The sequence below is a fragment of the Phoenix dactylifera genome, chromosome 9, assembly GCF_009389715.1.
Source record: "Phoenix dactylifera cultivar Barhee BC4 chromosome 9, palm_55x_up_171113_PBpolish2nd_filt_p, whole genome shotgun sequence".
NCBI classification, from domain to species: domain Eukaryota; kingdom Viridiplantae; phylum Streptophyta; class Magnoliopsida; order Arecales; family Arecaceae; genus Phoenix; species Phoenix dactylifera.
The window spans coordinates 9,125,125-9,142,489 of NC_052400.1; the positions used below are offsets into that span (position 1 = coordinate 9,125,125).

A 17,365-nucleotide genomic window follows, 5' to 3' on the forward strand; every position below is an offset into this window, starting at 1 on the left:
AAACTAAGCAACTAATAATGTGAAGCCTGGCAGCAAGCAAAGATTATAACATAAGTAGAGGATGAGCCAAGGGAGCCACAAACTCCCGAAAAATCTCCACAACCCATGTACATGGATTTCTAAAATTTACATGCCCCCCTCCCCCCACCCCTGCCAATTCGTACACTATCTCCCAATCCAGTGCAGATCTGGATAGAATTACAGAAAGTCTTCTATTTATAGCAAAATACCAATGGTAAATTTTCTACATAAGTGTTATGTTTAAATTGACACCTTTATAAGAATCCTTCTCTTTACCTCGTCTGACACTTGGCTAACGAATAAGAAATAATAATCCTGCACCGACTTTAATATCAATGAAAAGTTCCTTTATGTAGCAGATGTTCTTCGACCGCACTCAAATGCTCCAAATTGAACAGAGTAAAGCGAATGATTTTTTTAATATACAATGGAATGTATAAAGCAACACTGCACAATTTTCATGATATATTTTCTATTATTAAAAAATAATGAATAATATAATTACATTCTTTGAATATAGATTCTAGGTGTAGATCTCATAAGCTTCACTTTTAAATATCTGCTCTAACGAGAATTTCAGATAGTATCTATCCCTGTATGCCAGCCCATAGATAGTCTCTATGGACTCTCTCCAGTAGTTCCTTGCTTGGGTGCAATAGTAGCGTATGAGTTGAGCTTGTCTTGATAAAGGATGTTGAGAGGGTGCTGAATGGAAAAACAAGAAAAACTGTACTAATGACTTGAGTTCTTCGAGGACTCAGGATATGGGTCAATCCAGCACTTGTCCTCTGTGACAGCCATTTGCCATCTATTTCTGAAAATCTCCAATTCAACATAAGACCGCTTCCTCACCTGCACAAAGCTCAACCTATTAAACATAGCAAGAGATAGCAAAAGCACAAGGAGATTGATCTGCACTAGTTCTAGATATCACAGCCAAAAGATGACTCTTTATTCTATAAGCTGTAAGCGTATGCAGGTTTCCTCAAAGTCTGTAAGCTCAACTTCAGTCTGCATTGGACTGACAACTCAGAAAGAAACCCTCATAAATACTTTGCTTTGGTTTTATCCTTCCACTATAAGCATTATACTTGGAGGAACTGCCTTTGTTTCCAGATATTCATATATCAATCATATGCCAAAAGTAATCTGTGAATTCGGAATGGAAAATGGATCTGTGATGGGCACAGTTGATTTTGTAATTATTTGGATTAAATCATGGATATGGACACCCAATAATGTGGGCGATAGAATGAATGGCTCAAACACAAGCTATGGTAGATAAGATACTTACTGCCAGTCTCTCATTGAAAGTATGTGATCCAGGATGCACCTGCCAGATCAAAAATATGCAGTCAGTCCGGTAAACTGATTGAGAATGCAAATTGAATAACCAGCAGACCTACCACTTTTTCCACATAAGAAGGCTTTGGCTCTGATGGTTTTGGTATGGTATGGTCGGCACAATATGGACTATGGTACATACCTCATACTGAAACAATCCTCGAACTATTTTTCTTACATTTTATCTCTGTACACCTTGATATGAGTCGGTACATACCTTGGTATGCCTTGGTACACTTCGGTACAGGACCGAATGGGGCCTGTACCAATTCAAACTTAGAGTTTCGTACCGGTTCCTATTCAGTATGGTATGGCATGCCCCATATCGGGCAGTACAGGGTGCTACGGCAGTCCATATATTACTATCAATGAAATACCAATTTGAATTTTGAAGTTACACATAAGTGCACTAAAAGTTTCTGTACATAATGTTCCGTAGATCATTATGAAGTATGAACTACCTAAGGAGAATCCAGCTAACTACCAGATACACTGAGGCAACTATGCTCCACTTGGTGATTATAACACAAAGATGTGCTGATTATTGAGGATATAAAATTGTAGTGGAATGGATAAAGGGAAGATATAGTACTGCAAAGCTAAATTGAGAGTTTCTGGCAGTGGGATTTGATGAAAAAAATCGTATAGAAAATCAGAAAATTACCTTACACTATATATTTGATTGTGAACCTCAAATCACATGCAACAAAACAAGAATTCTTGATACAAACAAATAACTAAAAAAATTAAACAGAAGAAAAGAAAGAAAAGCCAATTTGCATTTGATGAGAGGTCATTGTTTAATTGATTATTGCACCAGACTACCAGTTAGGCAATATGTTAAATCAGAAGTTAATTTTCTGATCCTAAGGTAAAAGACAATTAAATACAGTCCATGATGGGGATTTACAAACAAGAATATTTGGTGAAAATGATTAAAATCTTAACAAACAATCGCCTAGCAGCTAAGAAAATTAGTGAGTCAAAACTCTGAGTTTGAGCACCAATGGTAAAACCAAATATCTTCTTTTTTAACAAGAAAACCAAATAAATCAAACACACATATGAAAATTAAGTCTGACATGAGAAGCAAAGGTTTCAATTTAGGTGTTCTTTGAAATTTAAAAGCTGGAGAAGGTGTCCAATGGCTTACCTTCTTCTCATCAAACCCACCAAGTGTAGGGATTCCCATATGAACTATATATTCACTGTCCACCACTCCAACATTTTTGCTCCGATCACCCTGTTCAGAAGGTTAGATTTTTTTCCATCAGAAATGTACAAAAAGACTAATTTGGATATGCAAATGTTACCTGTGCACAATAACCAAGCTTCATGTCTAGACCCCAAGCATGAATCAAGTCATTCTAGAAAGAAAGGATCAGGAAAAGACATGATTTTTAGATATTGCTGGATTAAGAAAAATATAGTATAACAATTGACATGTATTATGGAGAATAGTCTATATACTTGAATCATATGCCATGCACAGCGCCAGGCAGCTCTTGAAAAAACAGGTGCCATCATTTCTACCCACCTGCAAAGTATTTTAACTTAGTTTCTCAAAAAAGGATTTTTGCATCAATAAGATAAAATACAACAACAAAATAATCTTAAATGATATTGAGGAGACACCTATTAAGGGAAAAGCTACACAAAATGTCCGAAGAAAAAATAAAACACCAAGACCAAGGTGGTATGGAAGCAAAGCCCCAAAATAGCATATGCAAACGAAACTGGGTGTTTAGCAAAAAAAAAAGGAAACTGGGAAAACAAAAGTCAGATCCTCTTTTCTGATGAGATGCTTGAATCACATTCCTTGAAAGCTATCGTCATCAACGAAATTGTGGAACATTATATGCTTCACAAGCATGTACAGCAACAAGTATGTTGTTATGCAATGACTTTGGACTCGTAAAACAGTCCTTTGGTCATGATATTGGAAATGAACAAGTGACTAGTTTTGTTTTAAGTTGCAGGAAGACTTGGTCTACTTCCTACACAGATAGTATTTGTTTAACATATTACCCATGCAGCTGCCATATTAGATGATGTCCACGCATACTGAAGAGGTTTTGTTTTCTTATAATCAAGAAGGATACTTTCACCTATGCTAGAATTGACAATTGTCCTTTAACCTAAGGATACAATTACTGGTTGTTACATAACCTAGTTGTTCTAGGGTCAGATGTTGTACCACATGCAGTAAAATAAATGGATCAAAATAGGGAGAGGAAGAGGAGGGATCAAGTGGAGGAGCTTCATTTTCTCTAGTTCTTCTATGAATTGACACATCCAAAGCCCTAAAGCTCATATGTTAAGCTATTCTACCTTCACTTCCCTTATTTTTTTTTGCTTAAAAAGGACCAAAACTGAAACAAAATAGGGGCAAATCATGCCAATATTTCTTCTATGGCATTATTTCATGACATGTTGTAATCTAGCATGTATCTACACAGTGGCATATTTTTTGAAGCATTTTCATTCTGTGTTAATTTTTACATAAAATATTTAAAAATAAAAAAGTATTTCTCAAAAGTAGCATGTTAGTGTTGTAGTGTGCATGTGCTGCTATTTTTTTGGCAGCAATTGATTTAGTACCACCAAAAGTTACACCAGAATTTGCATATGTTTAACACTAACTTGGTCCAAACTAAGGTTTACGTACCATTATTGGATACCACATCGGTACCTTACTAATATGACATAGAAAGCCCAAAAATGTATAGTACATCTCCCATATTGACACAGGGCCGGGAGACCATTTTCTCATATGGTACAGGTTGATACAAGACAAAACTAAGGGACACAGATCAGTAGAACAAGAAACCAATAAGTACGGGTCGGTTCCACATCATAACAACCAATTCGGCCCTCGTGCCATATCAAACCTTAATACCATACCGATACCTTACCGGTACGACATGGTAATGCCTAGTACCAAGTGGTATGGGTTGATATGGAAACCATAGCCCAAACAACTCTTGGGCCCATGGTGGAGATACAATAGCTCTAAATAGAGTTCAATTTTCATAATTTTGTGCATTAAGAAATAATTTCTAATTAAAACCTATGTAAGAACAAGAGAAATAAAAATCATATTTTTATTGTACCAGTTGCGACCAATAAGATGCAGTGCACTATGTACCATTACATACTGTATTGGGACCATAGCACCTAACTAGTACTTAGAGTCCTCCTACCAAGTTTAACTTGTTTGGAGTAATTAAATTCATAAAATTGGAGAGAAAGCCTTTGAAGTTCCATGAGATTTGAAAAGAGTGTAATGGATAGGAATGGTCTAATACAAGGGTTGTGTTCATCCTTAGCTCACAAAGTAAAAGCCAAAAGTTAAAATAAATGATCACCAACAACAAGCTAAATCGAAATATGTTATAAGTTTTACACGACTTAAGAGATATAATTATTATTTATGAAAAGTTTATCCATGATTCCTTTAATGATTGCATCATTAGTTGTGTGATCTAATCCTAGGTCCTAATGGTTACATTTATTTATAGTTAGAGGTTAGTATATATTTCATAGTATTATCCCCTAGACAAATAAATTATAAGGTTTGTTTGAAGGATAAATTTGATGGAAATTCGTTACCTCTAGGAACCTAGTTAAAATTGGTTGTTACCTCTTGACTAGATCATGTGTTGCATTCGTGTGGCTTTTTTTATGCATCAAGAGCCCAACACAATTAGAATTGGCTTTAGCCATCTCAAAGGTTCAATAGTTTCTTGGTTCCCACTTTGAAAGAACCTTTGTCTTTTTTGTTGTTATTAGAAGGGACACATGCAGTTGTACGTAGTGGGTGTGAAAACGGTGTTTTGTGAAGGGTTATTGCTATTAACTTGAAAAGGAGGAAAGAGGAAGAGAAGAAGAAAGGGGGAAAGCGAAGAGAAAAAAATATTTTCAAATTTCAATACTTGTCTTAACTCTCGATATCTCGGCTCGTGCTGCTGCTTCTGGGGTAATTTTTTGGCATAGTATTCTCTTGTATTAGGCTCTTGTGAGTTTTCTCTCATATCTTATTAGATACTCATAATTTGCCCTATAATCTGAACATATAGCGGATCTCTCACTCTTCTAGTAGACGTAGCTCGATGTTTGGGTGAACCATGTTAAATCTTGGTGCATTATGCCTTGCTTTGTTTTGTATATTTTTTGTTGTTCTATTCAAATGTTCCTAGGGTTATAACAGCCATGCCAATTCAACTGCCATTATTTGAGGACACAATTGTCTCCTTTGCTAACACGAATAATCTAAAGTTGACCTAGGGCTCCTACCTCCTCGCTCCCTCCATAAATATTCCTAGTGGCTAATCCCCTAGGATATCCTCAATACTCAAGACCTGTTTGGATAATCTAGCGGGATTTGGGCTGAATTTTCTGCTGAATTTATATACTACAAAGCCCATCTGAGCATGACCCATATCAACCCAACACCCCCTAGCCCGAATCATGCGGGAAGGAAAAAAGACCACCATGGATCTTTTTTGCTTCCGGAAGATCAACAAGCCCACGGCTAGGATGTAGGCTGAGACTTTGATAGGCCTTTAGAAGATGCTAGGCTGGGTGGGCCAACAGGTACAATTCCTCCATGATGTTCCTGTAGAAATATTGAAACAGACCCGCAAAGAGGTGGGTGCCTCAAGGCATAATCCCCATGCTCCTATGTCTAATAGAAAGAGGAAGAACGATATTAGACAGTGGAATCTCTTGCAATTTCTTTTGAAAGTTTACACTATGCCCTCTTACAACAAAGTTTATGGACTTATAGAAGCCTTGAGTCAAACTCATCAGCTCTCCTCTATATATTATATTATCTTTCTCTAAAAGTATAATCATCTATTTACGACTCTAGGATTTTTGACAATACCAACATCTTTATGACATATAGAGAATGGAGAATCCTAATCATGCTAGGCCATCTTTATGTTGGGTAGCGCATACTTGCCATTTCCATTAATGTTTTATGATAAAACACATAGATCTATATATTTCTCACATGGGACCCACCACCGTGTTTGCAATCACTAGAAAACTTTGATAACAAAACAAGCTCAGTCTGAAACACCCATTAATTAGCTTGGTAGGTTTTAAGTCAAGACAATGTGAAGAATTTAGTAGGCAAGTAGCCTCAATCTCCGCACAATGGGCCAAATGAAAAGAACCATATATTCTAATTATTGTTACTGCAAAGCTTGTAAAGTCTATCTATTTCTAATCTTCCTTCAAAAGGTTATCACATGAAAGAATTTTTTCATGAAGCATGGTATAAACCAAGGTTCACCATGTCACCCCGAACTGCCCAGTTCGAGGTGTGTCGTACTATACCAGGGGTAGAATAGCATGGTTCTACCCCTCCATTTGAGATACTAGTGAAGGCGGGGAGGCAAAATGGGAAAGGAAAAGAGAGAGCAAGGGAGAGGAAGGAAGAGGGAGGGGAGGAAGAGAGGGAGAGAGAGGGAGAGGGAGAGGGAGGAGGATGGCCAGAGGAGGGGTGTGGTGGGGTAGAGGAAGGGCTCTGCTCTCCAATTCTCTTAAATTGCTCAAAAAATTAAGTGAAGTCAGCAAAGAGGTTGCCGACTTCACATAATTTTTTTAAATAAAGGGCCCCCTTCGGGACCCCTGTTTCGAACGAAACGGGGAACCAAAGGGGGGGCCTTCCTCCGCCCCTCCATGCCCCTCCTCAGCCCTCCGTTGGCATCCTCTGGCCATCAGCTTCCCTCTCTCCCTCCCTCCCTTCCTCTCTCTCTCCCTCCCTCCGCCCCTTTCTCTTTTCCTCTCTCATTCTCCCTCTCCCCTGCACTTGCCGTGTCGGTATGGGCCGCACAGAACAGCACAAGGGCATGCCGAACTATGCTGCTGGGCAACTGAATATAGGCCTCGGTCTTGGCACAACGATTCTTGGTATAAACGTTGATCTTGCACAAGAAAATAAAATCCAAAGCTCCATACCAATTTCTAGAATACTAGATTTGAAAATTTTCATTCTCCATCAAGGAAGCAACTTTGCAAGAAAGTCCTACTTTCAACTTCCAAATTCAAAAAAGGAAAAAAAAATTCCATTCCCTTTACCATAGAAGTTGAGGTGGAGTGCAATTCCAATCTACTTGTATTTTGGGCCATCCAATTTAATCTTTCGGATAGACATCTAACAAGTCTCACCAAAAGGAAATCCTAACTATGAAACATCCTAAAATCAATAAAAAAAGAAAATGTGGTAAGTAAAATATTAAATAGCACAACCACATAACAAACCCCTATAGTCTCTAGTACTTCAATCACTTCATCACTCTTACCTTTACAACCACTATTAGATTAAAAAAAAAAAGATAAGCATTTATACAATAACCCATTTGATAGGAGACATGCCTCAAAGTTTGACATATTATCGTTTACACCAGAGCTGATCACGGGCCTTCTTGCCCGCCCAGCCCGGCCCGAAATTTTTCGGGCTTGGGCATTAAAAAAAGGCCCATGGGTCGGGCCTGGGCAAGAAAAGCGGCCCGACCAAAATTGGGTCGGGCCATTCTGGCCCATTTTCAGATTCCAAACAAAGAAAAAATCGGGCCTATCGGATCGGGCCGAGCTAGACGGGCCTAGAACCAGATTTATAAAGTCGGATCGGGCCTGGACAAAAATTTAAACCCAACAGTCGGGCCGGGCCGGGCCTGGGCATAGCCATTGGGCCTAATTTCTGCTGTAGAGCATTGATCAGCTCTAGTTTACACACAGTGAATATAGCCCTTGCAATCTTTCTCAACCTTGTAGCTTAGATTATCTAAATCTCCAAATCCATATGCCCATCAGGCCAAGAATTATCTTTTGTAAGCCACCTCATTAAAAGATTCCTTTCGTTCCAGCCTCTAGACTGCATCACTTATCATGATGCAATCCACTTTTAACCTTAAAATTGTCCCTTTTATAAAGCTTTGCTTTATCCTTTCAATATCACTAGGCTGAAAGAATATTTGGTGCAATTAAAAACTAAAAGCAATGTCATAATAAATAGACATCATGATGTATATATGACTTTTGTTCATGTTCAAGACAAAAATAAAGCATGGCAATACATCAGTGATGACAGATGGATGCAACAAATTAAAATGAACGTACCCTGTGCATGGAGGAGCAGTACTGTTCTCATAACATCTCCCACCACCAGTGAACTTGTAAATCCTTCTGTTGAAACAATAAATAGTTTTCTACAATTATTTGCAGCACTAAGGAAGTAGACACCAGCAGTCCATCTCATGCATTGTATTTCCATCCAATTGAAATTGTAGCAAAAAGAAATGGTTGGTTTCCCTTAAAAGATAAGAAAAAACCTGTGTACATCTCCTTTTCTCGAGCGTGCAGTGATTCGATGATGAATCTCAGATTTTGAAGTGTCCAGAGCTGGTTGCGATATCTCTAGTCCTTCCCTTTTGATGAGTGATAAATATCTGTAACAGTCAAGTGTTCTTGTCAAACATAAAAGACTCAAGTATAAAACCTAATCAAAGAGATCTAAAAGATGCAATATTATTTTATCAAAGCCTGTGATTCACTCCTTATAAACATATTACTCTGATTTAATCCAACAATGCTTATGGCAATAACATGCATATTTGATTGTCTCAATTAGGAAAGTTAAGGAACAGCCAACAGGAACAGGAAAAGCTTCAGAGAGAAATTCTCAGATCTCACAACAATCAACAGGAACAGCTTCTTATGGCCAAATAGCAAAACCTTTAGAAAAGATGCCAATTGAAGGCATTTTAAGCTCAAATTAGTGAACAATATAATCCTAGATATAAGCATTTACTCCAGGTGGTTTAAGCTCAAAACCAAGTTAATGAGAAAATTTTGAGCTTTAAGATCCTGGGACTAAATCCTGATTATTTAAAATATACATATATTAGAAAGAACAAAATAGCACGTACCTCAGGGGATGAAAGTTTTCCACTTGAAGATCCTCATCCCAAAGGAAGATGTAATTATACTCAGCAACTATATCTGGATGTAAGAAACGCTTAGCAAACCACCTGCAGAATTTTAAAAATAGGTCTCAATATGGTATAGATGCCTGAACGATAAAAGCTCAATTAGTGCTTGCAAAAGATTTTATGCATGAGAACAGTACCATTTTGTTTGATTGATTGCCGATATATGCAAGGCACTGTCACTCCATTGCAGGTCTCTCCATTCATCCACAACACCATCATAGTGGAAAAGCACTACCATGAAATCACTGGGAGGGAACTGAAGTATAATAAGCAAAAGAATCAGAGAAAACTAAATAATCTACAAAAAGAACTCATGTCAAGAATATTAACAGGAAAAATATATTCGGTAGTAACGTTATCTGTACCTTCTTTACAATTTGATTCACAGCTTTTTTTTGCATTACTCCAACAGGGATTGCCAATAAGCTCTTTGATGATTTGGTTTTACCCTGTTCTCAACAAATTGCCAAGGACATCCTTAGAGAACAAATGTTTAGATTAAATACCTTTTATATATAAGTGATATGATGTCTTCTAAAATGGAGAGATCAATCTACTAAAGGATAATAATTCTTTGTTATATCATTTGTTTTCTACGCTTTGCTCTTTCAATCTTGCCTAGAAAACCCTTTGAAGCATCTTTTACCATGTGCAAGCTTTACTTGTAAGAAAGTACAAAAAATATTTTTTTATTATACTCATATTTTCTCCAACAAATCTGACATGAAATGATCATTAGGGGTTTCATATGGGACATTCGATTTGTGTCCTATAGATGGTAGCAAGATAATACTAAAAATCATAGCAAGGTTCGCCGTCTTAGTACCGGACACCGTACCCATGCCACACTAGTACTGTGTCGGTACGGTACGGTACGGAGTCCTTTTGGCATATCGAGTGTCAGTACGCCATCTGCACCGGGTACCGGTACCGAACTGATATGGTACGGTATGCCACGTACTGTCTGGTTCAGGCCGATACGGCGAACTATGAGTCATAAAACATGCACAGTGTCAACTAGTAACTGAATCAAATTTTCTTCTTTAAGTTAGTGCTTAAGGTAAGTTGTTGTATAGTGAAAAAGAAGTTCCTTGGGTAAATGTTAACAATTTTCTTACGGCTTGAAACAAGTCGACAATGGTCATAGAAATTTCTTATGGTCTCCAGGTGACTGGGGTCTCCAGGTGACTGGAGTCTCCATTGCAAAGTTTGTGCGCATCTAAACTAACTCAATTTGACTTTGACTTGTTCCATCCCAATCCTACCAAGCATCAGAAATCATAGGACATTTATGATCCAATAGGATCACTACATTCATTGCAAATCAGCTAGGGCACTTCAAGTAGGTTTGGACAAGGTTCGAGAGAAAATCCGCCATATTGTAATTCAACAGCCAAATTTCAAGAGAGCATAAATTATGCATACAATGTCCATTTTTGACAAAATTTTCATGGAATTTCAGTATTTTATTAAAATCTATAACGTGACAACCTGCTGATAGGCCTATTGTGCTTGAAACAACCCCTCAAGGTCATTTAGGGCTCTGAAATGCCCGGTCAAACTTGACCTACTATCTATAATAAATGTTGACTGAATCCCAATTCATAATCCATAAAGATTTGAGCAGCAGAACTAGAGAAAAAGCAGATGTAGGAGCCGAAATTTATCCTTTGTTGAATTTTAACATTTTTTTTCTATTTTTGGGAAATTCAATCTCTCAGCTAGAAGAAGAATCCAACTATGATTTGGAGATGCAGACCTCAAATGCATTGATTGGACGAAAGTAAATAGAATATTTATTCCATCTACTCATAAAAATTCGTTTTCTCTACTTCTTTTATTCTTGTGTGTGAGATTTGAGGAGTGGATTACAGGAGGAATTACAACAACTTGCACAATATTTTTTGGTCTCTAGTTCTTCTTTTAATACAGGCTTGTACTTGAACAAGATGAGTTGAATCCTAAATTGATGATTAATGTAGTCTGAAATTGTAAAGCTACAGCAACATCCTCAAAAGTAAATGGACAAGAGAGTAGACTTATAGAGGTCTAAAGAATCCACACATACACACATGTATACATACATACCTATATATATATATATATATATATATATATATATATATATATGCAAAATCCAGCTGAGTGGAAATAACTATAATTCAAAGAAAAAAAGGAAGCCATACATTGTAATAGGAATTGGTAGTATGACCTTCATTTATGTATACATACTTCTCAACAAGGTCTGAAGTTTCTGCCGAAACTGATCTGTTTCAGCCAGGACAGGTCCAAAACTGGCCAGAATTTTTTTGTTTCAGTCAATTTTGGCCAGTTTCGGCCAGTTTTGGCTGAAATATTTCAGCTGAGTTTTGGCAGTTTTGGCCAAAATCAATCAGAACAGATATCTTTTATCTTTTTGTTCAATAGGTATATATGTCCATCATTTTTTAATATCTTCTAGAATTTGTTAAATAATTCAATATCACATTTAACTAAGGCTCTACTGATTTAATTTAAATTATTTTTGGCTATGTTTTGCTATTATAATGGGCAAGATGAAATCAAGTTGTGTGCCTTTACTAATTAGAAAGTGTTATATGTTTCCATTCTTCTTTCTTTATGTAAATGAGTTATTTTTTTTAATTTTCTTATAGAATAAGTTGATAAATTAAAATGAAGTAATGCAATAAAATGTGTTTTCGTTTCGATGGATCTTTTCTTGCTTAAATATATTGTTAAAATGGATCACAATGAAATATGCTCAAATGTTTTTCTTAAATGAGATTAAAATAAAATAAAGTGAAATATGCTTGAAAAAAGTTAAGTAAATGAAAAAATTAGAGCATATATGGAAATTATAAACAAAAGAGAAAAATGTAGGATAATTAGTAAATTTAAAGAAAGTTCAGGATGAGTACCAAAATCAGCAAAAAGTATTATATATCTGATGCATTAAGCTTTAAAGCAGCTCAGTTTCAACCTAAACTACCCCTCCTCAAATTATGATTCTAAATAAGTCAACAAAATGAAATAATTTGATAACTTTAATTTTTTCCCTTAATTTTTCTATTTTTTAAATTTTTCCTCTTTTTTGCCCAAAACTTCAAAACTTGGAACGAAACTGTTAAAACACCGAAACTGCCAAAACCAAAACTTTACTTAGTGGACCAAAACTGAAACCGAAATCCAGTTTTAAAACCTTGCTTCATAGAGCATGATTTTACAAATAGTGAGTCACAGATTGAGAATGTAAACAGCCAACATCTATCAAATAGAAGTTGGCCATTTTCTTACCCATAAAATGGATGCTTAACACACCTTTCCTTTTGGAGAGCCCCACAGAGGCTGCATCTCGAAGTTCGATGTTTGGCTAATAATGCCTTTTGGCAATGGTTCACTTCCTGTGGGCTTTCTTTGACTCTAAAACCAGCAGAAACAAAATAATAAGAATATAGTAAGTGAATTTATTTCCACATAAATAAATAATATAATGACCACAGAAGAAGACTTTCCTCACGTAACATCATGCTGTAGAACTAAAGCAAGCTGCAAAAAAAAGAAAGTACCTTGCATAAATTGGATTGAGTGGTCTGTGTATTGAGTATGGTCTTTGAATTGGTTTGACTGGTCTGTACAGAATTAGTTGCTCCCCAAGTTGATACTTTCTGCAAAGTGAAACAAAAAAAATACTCTCTATAAATGCTAAACATAAAATTGGCATAAAATCATAATAAGCTTTTTTTTATTGATAGCATAATGCATTGTTCTAGTGTGATTGTTTAAAACATCTGCAGTAAGAAAAAAAATGTTGCAAATTAAAATGCATTCAAAGGAGAAAAACAGAAACTTATTAATAGAGGTGCTTTGCTGATAAGAAAAGGGAAAAACAAGGGAAAAAGGAGAAGATGAATCTCTGTAATTCTGATTATGATTGATGCTTTACAACAATTTGTACATCACAATATCGCCTAATTATCTGTCTAATAAAGGAAATATCAATCAGATCTGGACTAATATAGCAAATATCATGTTTACACCCTCAAACTCAAGATGGCATGGTAGAAACCAGCTTGAGTTTGGAAACTAACTCTCAAAAACGTTTGGGTGTATGTGCCTTGGTGAAGATATTGGCAATTTGGTCACTGGGGGAAATAGGGCAAAGCTATACAATACCATAGTGAATGTGTTGGCAAACGAAGTGACAATCAGTTTCAATATGTTTAGTACGCTTCTGAAAAACATCATTATGAGCAATTTAAATAGCACTTTGATTATCACAGTAAAAAGTGGTAGCACCATGGTGAGAATAGCTTTCAATTCCTCATACAAACGCTCATAAAAGGGCTTGACCCATCTATATGGAGGTAGCTTCATGGACTCTCCTGAGCCACTGGTTCACATTCAAGGCCAAGCCCTCCAAGATGGAAATTGTGCTTTTGTTTCATAGTATTGTCATTCATATAGCCTATGTCTCCTACAGTTCCACAAGTTCACTAAAACTATTGGGTGCCTATTATAGACTTGATAGGGCATGAAGTCCTCAAAGATGGAAATTGTGCATTTGTTTCACATTATTATCATTCACAGAGTCTACAGTCTCCTATGGTGCCCAAAGTTCACTAAAATTATTGGGTGCCTATTACAAAACCGGCAAGGTAATAGGTCATTGAGATTTAGTATTAAAAAATTAATTACCGCTCACTTTTGTGATTATAGTACCGCAAGCCTACCTATTGGAGGTTATTTTGCTAGTGTGAAGACCTGTGCGAGCATGTGTTTAGTCCCACATCGGCTATTTAGTAGGTAGATATTGGGTACTTATACAGGGCTAAGGAACTCAAGTAATACCTTCCGGCTAGTCTTTTTAGGTGAGGTCCTAAGTTGTTACAAATGGTATCAGAGCGGACTCAGCCCATGGCCTATGTAGATTGTGGTGCTTGCGGACTCAGCCCTTCCGGCTAGACACTGCAGCACATGCCCATTGGGACTGACCACGGACCGATTGTGGTGCTTGTGATTAGATTTAAATAGAATTGGACCCTTAGCCTGGCGAGGATGCCAAGACTTAAACGGGGAGAGTGTGTGAGGATCCATACAGGCGTGTGTTTAGTCCCACTTTGGCTATGCACTGGATAGATCTTAGGTACTTATACAGGGCCAAAGAACTCAACTAATACTTTCCGACTAACTCTTTCTCTATATTTCCATCATCCTTCTTTGTTTCCCCTTAGAGTAATAACCTTACCAATGGGTCCACCCACCTTTTGTCATTCTACCCCATAGGATCTTGTTATGTTGAATGAAGACCAATAAACAATACAGAAGGCATTCAAAAACTATCTACTTTGGTCCAGCTGTGATAACCAAACTTGCTGACCATGAAGATGGTAAAATGTGGTCTTCACAATTACCATACAAAAAGTGTTTAAACTTTTTAGCGGATGAATGAAAGTATTAGACAAGATCTTCAGTCAACTAAGGCTTAAAGTATCTTGTAGATTGTTGAGAAACAATTATTCCAAAAGATGATTTTCAAAGAATATTATGACTTAAAGCAACTATATGTAAAATGGAACTCCCCATTTACCTATGTTGAAGAGTTTGATGCAAAGTTGATCATATTAGAGAACAATTCGTGGAGAAATGCACCAGTAAAACCATAAAAGGCTGGGTTCTACTGGTAACCCACATTCTAAAACATGCAAACATTCATTCTTCAAATCGAAAGAAAAAATCTACAAGATACTGGAATAATGGGAAGTGCTTGCTCATATTTTACTGATGAATTTAATATTCCAACACATTCCAAGATAAGGATACTATAGTTAAGTAAACCAAAAGAATCAAACAGACCTCCTTATAATCAGTTGTAACAAATGCACTCCCCATGAAGAAAACTATGCAGAGGAGAGCAGCTGCAGGTATAAGGTTGCAAAAACATCGTCTTTTAGTTGCAGGATCTGTGAACAGAGAACCCTGCAGGAAAAATCAGAAATAAATGAACTGAGTGCATGAAACAAATAACTAAAATATCTTTCAATGAGAAAATCGAAATGGAACGCATCAGAATACCACATCAGAATCACAAACAGGGAGATGCGTGTAAAGTTACTTTCCAGAGTAATTTGATTGCAATAGAATCAAAAATTCATTACTTGAATGATTAAAGAGACTTGCAGTGAGATTAATTAAGCCCAGTTATGGGCTAGATAGTATTCAGAGATTAGCGTCACTTTTCATTCGCAGATATTACTAACTCATTTGAATATAATTAGCAGTGCAATAATTATTTTGCAGAATCCAATCCTTTTCATCTTAACACTTCATTTTCATCAACAAGTTAAGAAAAATGACCATGTAATAGTTACAACTGAATTTCCATAGAGGAATGCATTTTTCTCAGCAAATTGCATTAAATTAGATAAAAAAAGGATTTTTAAACATCAAAAAGTGAAATATTATAGCCGACAGAACTAGAAGAAACGATCATAAACACAAAGGTATCTTTATAAAAAATCCAAGTTTTCCATATAAATCAACAAAGAAACAGCTCACAAAGCTCGATAGACTCACCTTCCATGTACTTCCAATCAAATTCTCCAAAACAAACAAAACCCAGAAAAGGAGAATCAAAAAAAAAAAAGAAATTTATGCAGAGCCCAGATAAGCAAAGTCATTTAAACCAAGTGAAATTAAATAAAAGCGAGGGTCTCACCATAACCGCAGGCAAGTGAGCGTGACTCCCGGGAGCCTTCAAGAAGAACCAAGAAAACGAAACAAAAGCAACTTCTTGAAACGAAATGGGCTGTATAAGTTTCAGAAGAGATTAGAAAGTCGCAGGGGAGGAAGAGCAGAGGGCCGAGAGGAAGAAAGTTACCACTTTTAATAGGTCTCTAATTCCACATGAGTATTGGGATTAGGAAAGATAGATGAGAGAGAAGAAAAGAGAAGGAGAGGGAAATGAAGGGAGGGAAAGCGAAACGGTTGTAGCTTTTGATTGCCGTCGTCTAAGCTACGATTAATTTATACTTCTTTAGTCAAAAAAGGAGAGAGAGAGAGAGAGAGAGAGAGGTGGAGGTGGGCGGCTTTGTTCCTTTCGTCCTAAGAGAGAGAAAGCAGAGAGAGAGAGAGAGAGAGAGAGTTAGAGTTCATGGAGGATATCTGTGAAACTGTGAGACCGTGAGCTTGTGGGTGCCGCGGTCTCCGGTTGCTGTTGCGTATGAAAGGTATGGATTTTTTATGTTGTTGGGATTCCCAAAATACCCCCAATTATTTGTTGGATTGTCTCTAGTTTGTCTCAAATGCCTCTTAACCCATTTTTTTCACAAAATTTCCAAGATTAATAGGAGTAAATAATGTGCTTATATTCGCTCTAAAAGAATAGAGAGCCTATCCTCTTTTTTTTTGGTGAAAAATAATCAAGGATATCTAAACTTCCTTTTTTTTTTTTTGATTAAAAAACATAGCCATGCAAGTTGGACTAGCCCAATGGTTGCACTAATTTTCTATTTTGATCATGCTGTCTATCTTATGATTGAAGATAGCTTTCTCACGAGATATCTCAAAATACTAGAGATTAGTGTATTTCTTAAAAATGTCCTAACAAAGTATATTTCATGTTATCTAATTTGGCCTACAGGTTCTATCACATATGAACCATAGATACAAACGAGTTGCAATTGCACTAGTGTTACTCGAAGTAGTTGCAAATATTTGTTAGATACAAATAATAAAAGTAAATAAAGTAGCAAGGTAAACAATAATGAAACTATCATAGAAAAAATATCATGGTGCACAACATTTTTTTTCATTTCTCAACAATTATTATAATCATAGTTCTTACAATTCAACCTTTCATCTTTTACTTCAAAAACCAAAGAGAACAAACTAACAAAGAAAAAAAAAGATGGGACCACTTTTTTGCAGGGCTAAGCACATCCAAGACACAGCTTCCACATAAAAACATCAAGTTATTTATTTAAATATAATGGTCAAGC

General features: G+C 36.4%; 1 protein-coding gene across 1 annotated transcript; it reads right to left on the reverse strand.

Annotated features, from left to right (window-relative positions):
* Positions 1-411: 411 nt before the first annotated feature.
* LOC120111871 lies at positions 412-16,531 on the reverse strand. Its single transcript, XM_039129941.1, has 15 exons — positions 16,246-16,531; positions 16,084-16,173; positions 15,222-15,344; positions 12,935-13,033; positions 12,687-12,788; positions 9,734-9,817; positions 9,506-9,624; positions 9,306-9,407; positions 8,709-8,825; positions 8,497-8,562; positions 2,836-2,902; positions 2,679-2,732; positions 2,519-2,608; positions 1,316-1,354; positions 412-873 (listed from the first exon to the last, which is right to left on the reverse strand). Exons 2-15 carry the CDS (start codon positions 16,084-16,086, stop codon positions 754-756), a joined length of 1,185 nt encoding a protein of 394 aa, XP_038985869.1. The 5' UTR covers positions 16,087-16,173; positions 16,246-16,531; the 3' UTR covers positions 412-753.
* Between the last annotated feature and the right edge of the window lie 834 nt (positions 16,532-17,365).